Source organism: Micrasema longulum, unplaced genomic scaffold, assembly GCF_059751315.1.
Source record: "Micrasema longulum isolate JH-2025_06_02 unplaced genomic scaffold, ASM5975131v1 h1tg000540l, whole genome shotgun sequence".
Classification (NCBI taxonomy): domain Eukaryota; kingdom Metazoa; phylum Arthropoda; class Insecta; order Trichoptera; family Brachycentridae; genus Micrasema; species Micrasema longulum.
In genome coordinates, this window is record NW_028277736.1 from 243937 (window position 1) to 257515 (window position 13579).

Consider the following 13579-nt stretch of genomic DNA (forward strand, 5'->3'; position numbering starts at 1 on the left):
TCAATAAAATAGGAAATTGTAATAAAAAAGGTTTTCTTAGACGTGGCAAAAATAAAAGCATTTCAAGGTTCTGCAAAGTTTTTTGAAAATGCGTGAAAAAATTTACAAAAATGTTTTAATAAAAATAAACTAGGTACTTCGAAACGTCACAGGTTCAGGTGAACACGTGTTTAGAAGTCAATAAATTATGTGTTGTGATAGATTTCAGATTTCTAGGTACCCATGTTCATGATAAAGCGTTCTATCCTCTCTGCCTACCCTTACGTGGAAACAGCGTGATGGTTTGATTTTTGTTTGTTTGTTTATTAATCAGTTTATTCGTGTCAAAATAAAATTGAATACTTTAACAGTTATTTTTAATAAATAATTCAAATGCTGGCGACATTTAATGAATTTTTATCAAAATAACCAATATAAATATTAATACCCGGCAAAAAAATCATGGCTGTTGTTGATATAGAATGTCCATGTTTATTTCTATAAATGGGTAAGTAAAATAAATGCAATGTAAAAAAGTAAATGCATCAGTAATTTGCGATTTTCCGCGCAGTAACAGTTTCAATACACATTGATTAAGTGTCTCTATAACTGTATAAATAATTGTTGTCACCGAGACGACAACCAGTTTGAAAAATTAATCAAATATAAATTACTAATAAAATGAGTTTCAGTTGCTATTCGTCTGTCGAAGGTAGAGCACGTTCGTCGCTTCGCCTGTTTTGACATTTCAGCGGAAGAAAGTATTTTTGACTGTTATTAAGTGAATTTTAGTGCTGTGAATTTAAATAGATATTTAATATCTATTAAATGAACTTAAAGTGACATATAAAAGACATATATTTATAAATATAAAATGCTTAACGGAATCGTACCAGTAACAGTTGTTTTGGTAAGTTGACGTTTTACGTTAAATTATTTAAAAATTGTACAGATAAGTTTATTTGTTTTTTTTTTCCCTTCTTTTATTTCAAAATACAAGTTTAAACCGTTCGCTTTGGTTAAACATATTTTTTTTGTAGTGAAATCTTCATTTCAAAATGTCTGTGTTTTTAGGTTAAACATTTAATGTTATGTATATTAATAAACATGTTCTATAAACTGGATGTACACATTATATTTGTTATATTATATTTCAAAGTGTCAATCGCATAAAAATAACCATCAAAATTATATTGCAACATATTATAGGCTAATCGATTTTTCTATTGTAATTCATTCGTATTTATATTTTGTTTAGAATTAATATTATTACGTTTTGTTTATTAACTTCGTTTCTGAAATCGAAAAGTAATTATAACATGCCTAGTGAATGTTATTTATTTATTTATGATTTATTTAGTTCATAACTAAAGGGAATATAGAAATCTACGATCAAGATGCCTAAACTTCTATATTTTGTTCTCAAAAATGTTCTATATTTTGTTCTCTAAAATACTCTACAGATTTCTGTTGTAATATGTTAAAAAAGAAAAAGGTTGTAAGTCATTAGAAAGAGAAAAAAAATCTACTCGTATCTTTGATTACAAGCCTTCAAAATGTCAAGCAGACGAAATTGAACATTTTCGACACCTTCCGTTCGCGTTCAGTCGAGGCAATAAAGCTGCTCGTTATATTTGCGCAGTGTACGGTGAAGATGCTATGAATTATCGGCCCATTTGTTGTTTTTTTTTGTTGCGCAATCTTGTTCTCTTAACCTGGAAAAAAACAGGCACTTCTTTTGTAAATACCCTCTATATATAGTTTTTTTTTATTTTTTAATTTAAAGGAAATATTTGCGTTCTTATAATTTACGCAAATATTTAATTTTGAGGGCCATTTTCAACGAGTTGTAAATAACTCACTATTAGAAAATGGGAATCAAGTTGGGGTAGATTGGGATTCGAACCACGGACCTTCGATCCGCGAGTCCGAGACACTAGCCACGGGACCACAACCCGATCGTTTACTTACTTTGTACCTACAAATTGTGGAAACTTATTATTGGTTCTAAGCCCGTGCACAATTTACTTATGTTAATTATAAACATATGCAACTGTTAGTTTTCCAAATAAAATATAATGAAAAAATAAACAACGATTTAATCATGTGTGCACCGCACCATATTTAATTATGAATAAAAATAAATAACAATGTTTTCAGTAAGTCAAAATGTTTGCAGACTGGCTGGATTTCCTCCCTAGGGAGTAATTTAGATCTAAATTGGTCGCAACAAGTACAAACATTATAAAATAGTTTTCAGGCGTTGCCTAGTAGGTGAATTCGTTTACGCGGATGAATTTCAACCACATGATAAAGGTTTTAGCTTTTTTACTTCAGCAAAGTCAATAGATGGAAGAGTTGAGGAAATTTAGAAGTAACAATGTTTGATTATGTCCAAACGCTTGCAGACTGGCTGGATTTCCTCCCTAGGGAGTTGTTCATATTTGAATTTATTTCAACAGAGAGGGAAAACATTTTTGAGAAGGGAATATGGAAGTCTAGACATTAACAGGGCTTATGACTTGTCATTGGCTGGTTTAAACAGATGGAAGAGTTGAGGAAATGTGGATGTTCAAACATGGGCAGAATGGTGAATGTTACACAGTGTGTAAAGTGGCCACTTCAACCAGCCAATGACAGGTCATAAGCCCTGTAAATGCCTAGACTTCCATATTCACTTCTCAAAAATGTTTTCCATCTCTGTTGAAATAAATTTAAATTTAGATGTTTTCACATGGACAGAATGGTGAATATTACACAGTGTGTAAAGTGACCACTTTAACCAGCCAATGACATTTCATAAGCCCTGTAAATGCCTAGAGTTCCATATTCCTTTCTCAATTTTTTCCCTCTCCGTTCCAACAAATTTATATGGTAAATAAATTAACGCAATGTCGCGTAGCAGTCTCCTGCAATAAAGAACTTCAGCCCTACGCGAAATTGGATACAAAAATGTTATCTTTCGCACGGTAAAAATTAGAGCATTCAATTGTACGGCAGTGTTTTGAAAATGTACAGAAAAAAAAATCTTAAATATTTTAATAAAAACGAACTACTTCGAACTACGTCACTAGATCATATGAATCAACTGATGATAAGTTGTGAACGATTTCCGGTTTACTTACCGTCAACGGATCAATCGGCAGAACTGACCGAGAACATGCGAAAGAGAACTTGAGAAGTCGCACGCGGAGTAATTTCAGGAATACAACACTTACAAATCATAGCCCTAATAATACGATAGATACTTAAAAAAAAAAAAGGTTTACATAATGAGTCTATTAACAAATAAAATAATAAAAAACCACTTAACTTCCTCATTAACTTCCTAAACAAAATCCAGTTTTAAACATTTTTCCAAGAGATGGTTTTTGTTTTGGAGAACTTAATATGTTCATCCAGAACATTGAATACTCTAGGAGACACAAAAGGACAAAGTCGTATACTACATAATTAGTCGTTATTATGCTTTAACTGAATGTTCTTTTTAAAATTGATTTGATTTGATTTAAGTCTTATGGATACGTAAGAACCGAGATCTATTTTACGTTTGCAAGTTTCATGTGTTTTTACAATCTTTTTAATGAAGTCAACAAAACGATTTCACTGCAAAGATTATCAAATTGTAATAATGAGGAAGTTCAGTGTATTAAAAAAAAAAGTTAATTGTTAATAGACTGTTAAACTTAGTCAATTTTTTTTTTTTTTAATTTTTATATATCGTATTATCGGCGCTACGATTTTTCAAAGTTTTGTATTTCTGAAATAACTCCGCGTGTAACGTCAGAGGTTCATTTCCGCTTATTCTCATTCAGTTCTTCTCATTGGTCCAGAAGCGACAAGCAGACCGGAAATCTTCCATAGCTCTCAGATCATAGGTTGATTCACATGAACCAGTGACGTCATTTAAAGTAGTGCGTTTTTATCAAAATATTTTTTATTATTTTTTCTGTACATTTTCAAGAAACTTTGCTGTACAATTTAATGCTCTAATTTTTACCCTACGTCAGAAAACATTTTTTGTATCCAATTTCCCGTAGGGCTGAAGTTCCTCATTAGCATATTTATGTGTAAGAATTGGACTATTTGTTCCACAAATAGTGCTGTAACGTACACATCAAGTTAAATACGATATCGTCAGCCATACTGCAATACTACGTAAGCTGTTTTTTTTTACGTGTTTTACAGAAATAAATTCGTTTTAGAGACTAAAGCCGTTAGTTTTTATTATAACTATTGTTATTTATTTATTTATATATTAGAAAAATCACATAAGCCAAATTACAAACATACCAGTCATAATTTCTTTGATAGCAAGTGGTCTTCTTTCAAACGATCACTGAATCAAATTCAATTATAAACACCCCTCTCCCGCTTCCACTCCCACAAAGTCTACTATATACCATTGAATCTTTCTACTTATTTTATAATCATTTTCTATGTCCTTAAAAATTCTCATTGGGCGTATATATAAATAAATAATTTACGAACAAATATTCTACTTAAATACTAAGGATAAATCAAGCAAGCGAAGGAGTGCGGTATAGCGGTATTCTTAATAATGATTGTTTTTCTACTCCAGCTGTATTTTTCTATACCAAAAAATAATTATTAATAATTTAAATATTTATTTTTCAAAATAATGCACTTAATCGTATTCACATTTTAGGTGCCAGTACATAAACAATAAAATAATATGGTGTACAATCTGATTTTTGGACTCGTGGTGCAGTCGTTAGCGCGTTTGCCAACCATGCAAGAGGTCTCGGGTTCGATTCCCGACATGGTTTATATGAATATTTCGTGGTCCCTGGACTGGTACCCGAAACGTAAGACTGATAATCTTACAACAATATTTTGAGTTTGTCCAAATTTTTGTAGACAAGGACTGGATTCATCTCCCTGGGGAGCTGTTTATATTAACATCTTACAACAGAGATGAAGAACACTTAAGAGAAGGTAATATAGAAGTCTAGGCATCTACATGGCTTATGACCTGTCAATGGCTGGTTTAAGTGGCCACTTTACACACTGTGTAACATTCACCATTCTGCCTATATTTAAACATCTATATTCCTTCAATTCTTTCATCTGATGTTGATGTTTGTGAAATTAAAGAGCTGAAACCTTTATTTATGCGTGTGAGATTCATCTAATTGAATTATTTCACCTACATACTAGGCAAGGTACTAGGCAAAAAACTACAATAATAAAATAAAAAAAATAAGCCACAGAAGCTAGATATTTAAAAAATAAAATACACAAATAGAATAAACAAATAAAATACACAAATAGAATAAACAAATAAAATACAAACATATCAAAGAAATGCAGTTAAAGGTTTAAAGCAGCTAGGTGCATAATGTTATAAAATACAGTATAAACACAATATTAAGTTCTATTTGATATGGAACATATGCATTGATACTTATAAGAACTATTTTTGAAAAATGCAAGACGTACTGACACAGAAAATTAGATTTCTTTGCTGTCTTCTGAAACCGGTAGACAGTTAATAATGTCGTTGTAATAATTATTAGGAAAATATTAATCTTATTAATTTATAATAGAAAAATCTTATTGCTAATACTGCAGGACCCCGATAATCCGAATTCCGGCTAATCCAAACGCCTTTGTAATCCGAACGACCCCCGTACCATTGATTGATTAGAAAAAAAAAAAATAATGATGTCGGCCCCGTTCAAATTATTTTTTTGCGCCGTACAATTTAACACCATTTTTATTCCGCGCGTAAGAAATGATTTTTTATATTCAATTTTCCGTAGCACTGAACTTCATCAGTTTCGTGTTTTGAGTTTTGGTAGTGATTTAAGGTGCTAGGATTCGCACACATCTAACACTCTTATATGGGTGCGAATAAAACATATAAAGTGAGAGTACAACACGTCTTGTAGTTACTAAGCACATGGACGGTTGGAAATCTATACCCCCATTTACATTTTAAAAAAAAACAAATTAACGTATGGAATCTTGATTACCAATAGAACGTAGTTATGCAGAAAGCAGCCAGCTATAGAAAAGTGAAACTGAGATAATAGCTCTTTTGTGAAAAGACTGAATAATCAAGTCTACACAACAGTTAGAATGTTTTTGACTTTAACAAATGATAAACAAAGAAAACATTATTTTTTTATTTATTACAAACAAGAATTTAATTATGTACTTGATTAGTTTTAATGGTTTTTAAAGAACCGAAAGACTTTTTTAGTGCTGTTAGTGTTTTTTGCAAATTGAAAAATGCCGTTTTCGTAATCGAAACCATTTTCAGAACGTGATTAATACATTTTTTTGTATGAAAGCGGTCTGACTGATTTTAGCAGAACACTGCACGCAATAACATTAATATCTCATATTTTGAAAATTGTGGACCGGCTGCTTTCTGCATAACTACGTTCAATAGTACAGCTACAAAGCGCACGGACGGTGATAGTTATCATAAATGTTACACTTTTGTTTGAAAAATGCAAAACAATAAATAATTTTTAAAAATAAAAACACTACAATTTTTAGCCGCCATGTATTTTTATATCCAAACAAAATTCTTTTTCCCAACCTACACATAGTTTTGTATCCAAATTCTTCCGGTGTAATTACGTGCTAATGAATTCAAAGAAAGGTTACTCGACCTTCCGCGTACGACATCTTTGTTTAAGCTCTTTAATTTAAATTTAATGTTAATTTCTTCGAAGTTTGTCAACTTTACTGTCTGAAGGAAATTATGTAAATATAGGCAAAATATTGAATTAATATGTCCATTGTAAAAAATCTACTAAGGAAATGTATTATCCGTTTTGTTAAAAATTTCGAAGCAAAAAATGTGATCAAAATAAATACTGCTACTTTTGTTATATTCGTATGGACAGTCCATTCAAATTTTTACTCAACCTTTGCTTATGTGTTCGTGACGGAACATTCTCAAATAATATATTCTAGTTTTCCTATCAATACAAATGAAACTGTAGCTCAATCACAAATAACTATCGACGTGCTTAAAATATGCTAAGCATTTGAGCGATCACAATAAACAAAAATGAACATGCTTAAGTTATTGCAATCATAAGTCAACGCGTGTGTAATCTCTAAGTCAACGCTCGTGTCAGTTTGTTTTTTATTTTCCTCGTTAATAAATATAGTTCACTAGCAAAAAATCTGCGTTTACTATAAATAATAATACAATTTATTGCATTTGCAAAATAGTAAGGAGTATCTCATACAAAAAACGATAATTCAATTACAATCACGATGGCGACTGTTCTTCTTGACATTTGGCTGGCCAACTGCCAGCTTAATGCAATAAATAGCATGATAAATAATAAATAAAAATGGCAGTTTTGGAATAGTTTCCATATTTACACCGGTGAAATTCAAATATGTGATTGCGCAGCAGGATTATACGTCACGAAACGTAAAAATTTGAAAAATTAATATTAGGTGTCACGGATGTTCCATTGTGATCGCGAATACAACAAACAACCATGGTGAGAAATTGTAATCACGTCGCTTATTAGCACGTCGATAGTTTAGTGATTGAGCTACCGGTACGTTTACTTGGTTGACCAACAGGCACTGACAAATCACGTTAATACAGATTTCAATTTGTTGGAACAGAGAGAATTTTGATCGGGTTGTGGTCCTGTGGCTAGTGTCTCGGACTCACGGACCAAAGGTCTGTGGTTCGAATCCCACTCTACTCCAACTTGATTCCATTTTCTAATAGTGAGTTATTTACAACTCGTTGAAAATGGCCCTCAAAATGAAATATTTGGGTAAATCATAAGAAGGCAAATATTTTATTTTTTTTAAAAATAAAAAAAACATTTTTGTGAAGGGAATATGGAAGTCTAGGCATTTACAGGACTTATGACCTATATTATAACGTGACTACTTAACACACTGTGTAAAATTCACCATTATATCTAAATAAATCGTTTTAGCCAATCTGTTCATCTGGAAACTTATGTTTAAAACCGTTTATGCCGTCGACATTATCATTTAAAAACCACTATGATGGCAGAAACTATTAAACTAAAATACGATAGATAATAACGCAGCTATGCATTGTTGAACATAAGATACCACGCCACGAGGAATCACAATTTAATATTTTATTACTTTTGTAATAAATCTACCAGGTTCAAAGCTAATTGATTTTATTATTTATGCTTGCAATTTTTATTATGTAATTATGGGCGTTGTGGCAATTAAAGTAGCTTTATGTTAACTGGTATTCATTATTCATTAATAGTCGAATAAAAGGTTTGATTTTACTATAAGACATTTTACAATGCATGTATATTCAGACAGATGGACAGTATTCAAATCCCATAATGGAATGGCTTCAAGTTATTATTTGGATCTTTGTACTAGGCAAAATACATGTCGGCAGTTGATTCAGGCAGATGAAAACTTGTCAAAATTCGGCGCTGCTAAAACATAAGGTTCAGAGATCGTGATTTTGCCGTCGCCGGCCCCTCTACCTGGAACAGAGGAATCGAGTTATTTTTTGTTTTTCAACGTATTAGTGCTTGATAATGAAATTTTGACTAAGCCCAATTTCGTGCTGCCACGTGCGATTAGCGAAAAATTAATTACACATATATTATGCATTTATTTTTAAATAAAGTTCAACTCCATATTACTCAGAAGTGACATAATGCAAAAACTTGATCTAGAACTGACATAATATTTAATGGTTTTATTTATCATTAGTAAGTCAAGGATGTTTTGATCCAAGGAATAAGTACTCGTACCAATGCATTTTTTTATTACAAAAAGGTAATCCAAGGCGTTGAATTAAATTTTACTTAATTTTTTCATGATGATGATTTATAATAATTATAAAAGAGTATGCATGTTTGCACGAAGGATTCCAAATCAGGTTTAATATAACCAACGTTTAATTTTTATTTGAAATACTTTAATAAAAACGAACTACTTTGACCGACGTCACTAGTTCATATGAATCAACAAATGATAAGAGAGTTGTGGACGGTTTCCGTTTTACTTACCGTCAACGTATCAATCTACAGAACTGACTGAGAAGAAGCGGAAGAGAACTTAAGGCGTCACACGCGGAGTAATTTCAGAAATACAAAACTTTGAAAAATCATAGCGCTGATAAAATGATAGATAAAAGATTTTAAAAATATATTTTTGGCTTAATTTAATAGTTTATAAACAAATAAAAAAACCCAGTGAACTTCCTCATTATTTATTTATTTCTTTGTTCATAAACGCCCAAGGGGCATTTACAAAAGAGAAAAAAATATATGCAAACATACTTAATAATAAACACAAAATATACAGACAAAATATGTGAAATTAGAAAGATATAATAAAAAAGTTATAATAATTAAAAAACTAAATGATTAAGGTAAACCAGAAAAAACAATAATAAAATAAACGAAATATGCAAAGGTGTAAGCTAATAAAATAAATTATGTAAAGCAAACGAAGTAAATAAAGTGTTACGTTAAGAAAAAAAGAAATGTGTGAGTAAAATTAATAACCAAGTGAGCATATTATCAGGAAAAAAAGATAAATAAAATAAAAATACAAAATGCGTATTATGTTATCTTTTAGCATAATATGAGTCTTTTGAATGATTTATTTTGTGTACCAACCTCAAATCAGTTAGTTTTAGTTATGTCTTTATTTTACTGGGAAAGGTTTTAAATGCTACGGGCGACCTGTTTTTAAAATTTTAGCAAAGGTCACTAAAAGTAATACTTGAACCCCTGAGTACTAGAGTAAAAAAATTTTTTTTGCATTTATAAAATCTATTTTTTTTAAGCTTGCATAGTTTACAAAAAAAAAAAACATGTACTACAGGAATGACGTTGGGGCTCAGGAGGTGTGTAATAAAGGTACATAGTACAAAAGGCATATATTACTGTTTTACATTTTTTTTTAAAAAAAGGGTAAAAAATACGTAAAATAAATAAAAATATAATAGAAATTTTAAAATTATACAAATATAAAATAAAATAAATGATTGTGAGTTTTTTTAAATTTTAAAATAATTGAGAAAACAATCGTTATAAAACACAAGCGTCAGAACAAGCGTGGGCTACCTGTTAAATTATATTGTTTTGTGAATAATATATCATTGGCTAGATGCATGTAAAAAATGGCAGATTAAAATAACGAGATATTATTATTTTTCTTCGTGTATCTCAGGAATGACGCTAGCACTGAGAGGGTTTAAGCCAAAGAATCTGCTTAATTTAAAAATAAACAATGACAATTCTAACATCAATTCGATATAAAGGTATTTTATTAACAGCAATAAATTAATGACGACTTCACACTCACATAAAAAATAGTATGTAAATAAAACTAGATGTTCTTTTATTTAAGTTTTAATAACGCAAGCAAAATACATATAATTTTTGTATTTTGCTTTACATATATTATATATGTAAAGCGTATAGATTTTTTTATAGCTACTTTACACGCTATGTAGCATTCACCATTCTGCCGATGTTTAAATATCCCCATTTCCTCAACTCTTCCATCGGTTGACTTTTGTGAAGTAAAAGAGCTCAAACCTTCATCATGCGGGTGAGATTCATCTAGGGAAGAAATCCAGCCAGTCTGCAAGCATTTGGACATACTCAAAACATTGTTGAATTGATTCTTGTTTCGACGCATCACACAGGCGGGCGACCAGAATGATACGCGGTCGACGCCTTGGCCATCCATGGTCTCCAGCAATAATCAATACTTATTATTTCGATTTTATTATTATTATTGATAATCATTGTTTGGTTTACTTCATACTTAAATTATTTGTCATCTTTTTTACTAGGCACGTATTTTTTTACTAAAAAATCTTAACGTTTTCCCGTAAATGTTTTTCGAGCGTAAATAATTCAATAAATTAAACTTGAATACCTAGAATTGTTTTGATTTGAAATAATCTCAATACAAATGTACCGTGAATGATTGGGAAATATTCGATCGAGAAATAATGTTATGTCCATAAAAAAATATTAGGTAAGTTGTGCAATCGTTCGATTACTTGTCCATTCATTATGATGGGAAATCCCACTCCAGATATTTAATGGACTGTGCTACGATTTGTATTTCTTACTTTTATAAAAAGCACGTGGCTTGAGGCTTGACTCATGATGCTTTTAGTTTGGAGAAACCATGATACGATGAGATTACTATCAGCCTATGTAATCACTGTTTTTATTTTGTACGTGTGACCGTAGTTAGCAAGCTTTTCTGTGTTTTTAGCGAAGTAAAAAACGGCCCTAATAGCATAGTATTTTCTCAAATTTGTCATTTTTTTACCAGAATTATTTTTACCTGGAGGATGCCTTCCGCACATTACCGTGTATCCTTGTATAAAAATTAAATTGGGATATAAATTAATAAACTATTTACTATTTATTTTGTCAAACTTAAGTTTTTTTCTTGTGTGTACCATTACATCAATGTACTTTAAAAAATCTTTTTTTTATTTTTGATTTATTATTACAAATGGTGTGTACACACATAATTAATAATAACATTTCTAGCTCCTCAGTAGAGTAAAAACTCATGTCTAGTGAGGGAGTTCGTTTTACACTTATTTTTATTTTTACGCATTTATATATAAACATACGAGTATATATATATATTATATATGTATTATATTTTATTTACTTTTCATTTTAACTATTTAAAACAGATTCCTTTAAATTAGATTATATTAAAAAAGAAACACAATTTTATACTGTATGGAGTTTAGGATACTCTTGTGTTTTTTTTAATTTAGATTAAAATGTTTTAACGTTTGCTTTTGATTTTGAAGATCATTAAAGATTTTTCCAACATATTGATTGGTATTTTCCTCGATTTATGCAAGGCTTTCGATACTATTAAACACGATATACTTTTTGAAAAACTTAGGAATATAGGAATCATTAATAAGGAATTGGAACTGTTCCAAAGTTACAGGAAAACAGAAAGCAAATAAAAAAGATTAATAATTAATCTCGCGACGAAATTTCATTTGGCGTCCCTCAAGGAAGCATACTTGGACCAATTTTGTTTCTTATCTATAAAAAAGACCTTTGTTATTTATTTATAAAAGACTATAATTAGTTTCGCTGATGATACTGTGCTACCATCTCAAGGAAGATATTGTATTTGGAAAGGCTGAAAATGACTTTAACTTAGTAAAAAATGGCTAGACTCAAATTATCTAACACTTAATCACTCGAAAACAAAATACATAACATTTAAAGTTAATAACAAATATATATATAATTCAAATCTTTCCTTAACTATTCACAGCTATAATTATAACACAGAGTAGATTCAATGAAATATTTGGGAATTTATAAAGATGAGAATTTAAGATGGACTAATCAAATTGATCATATTAAAAATAAATTGAAAAAGCAAATTTACTTATTTAAAACTATAAGAAATATAATCAGCCTAAAGGAACTTGTAAAAATATATTACGCAATAACTCAATCGGTTTTGAAATATGAAATAATTGGATGGGGATGTGCAAATGAAACACTGATCAAACAAATAATAACTGTACAAAAAGCTTTAATAAAAATTATCTTAAGAGTCCCAATCAGAACTAGTTCCCTCGGTATATTAAAAAATCTTAATGTAAAATTTATAAAACAACTTTAAGTAAAAGCTCTGTTACTATACGCACATAAGCATTATTCTCTACCTTCCGTTACAAATACAAGAGTTACTAGATACTCCACCCTGATGCTGCAAAAAAAATAAAAAATGAATACAACCTTCAGTCAAAGAGGATTGGCCTACTACTCGGTTAAAGTGTACAATCTACTTCTAGTATCCATACGGACAATTAGTAAGTTCTCACAATATAAAGTTGCTATTAAGAAATGGATAGTGGAGGTGGGTTGCATACGGATCGATGAGTGGATCAAGACAAATAGGTAAAGTGTGTGTACTGTTTATGAAATTTGGTCTATTGGTCTATAAAAATTAGTTATGTTTTTTATGATTATTTTAGTTAAAATTGTTTATTTTGTTAATGATAGTCAGGTTTATTAGATTGATTACGTTTTTTTATTGTTATTATTTTGTTAACTTTGTTAAATAACTAATTTAAGGCATGTTTTACATTTAAGTCGCCACGAGACACCCCAGTGAGGGAACATTATTTTGTATTAAAAAGAATACAAACAATGTAAAAGCATAAATAAATAAATAATTAATATGAAAAACGATTTTAAACTACTGTTGTATTGCATCTGAGTAAAGTAAAATTATTTGGAAATCTAGAGTTTCGATTTTTTTTTGATAAGTAGGTTTTTTTCTTTAAAAGTTTGTATAATAGATGCTTTTTTTAAGATGTTATCAATTAAGCGTATATCTTGTTCTTTAAAATTTACTATCACCATAATAAATACGGTTTTAAATGGCATTCAAAAAAATAGTATTTAACCGTATTTGACGAATGTAGCGATACCATACGAGACAAACATTTAAAAAGAGAAATCCCCGTAAAAAACTGTTTTTGCAGTTTGGCGGGAATTAAATAATTCTTTAAAATAATGTTTCTATAAAAATGTTCAATAAAAAAACCAGG

The 13579-nt window shown here is 30.1% G+C and overlaps 1 protein-coding gene across 2 annotated transcripts in view; it reads left to right on the forward strand.

Annotated features, from left to right (window-relative positions):
• The first annotated feature begins 667 nt into the window (after positions 1 to 667).
• Positions 668 to 13579, forward strand: part of LOC148280791 (protein spaetzle-like) — a 46385-nt gene continuing 33473 nt past the window's right edge. For both annotated transcript variants that reach the window (XM_088227785.1, XM_088227787.1), the window contains exon 1: positions 668 to 889. In XM_088227785.1, the coding sequence (XP_088083911.1) occupies positions 854 to 889 (36 nt within the window). In that variant the 5' untranslated portion in view covers positions 668 to 853. The remainder of the gene's footprint in view (positions 890 to 13579) is intronic.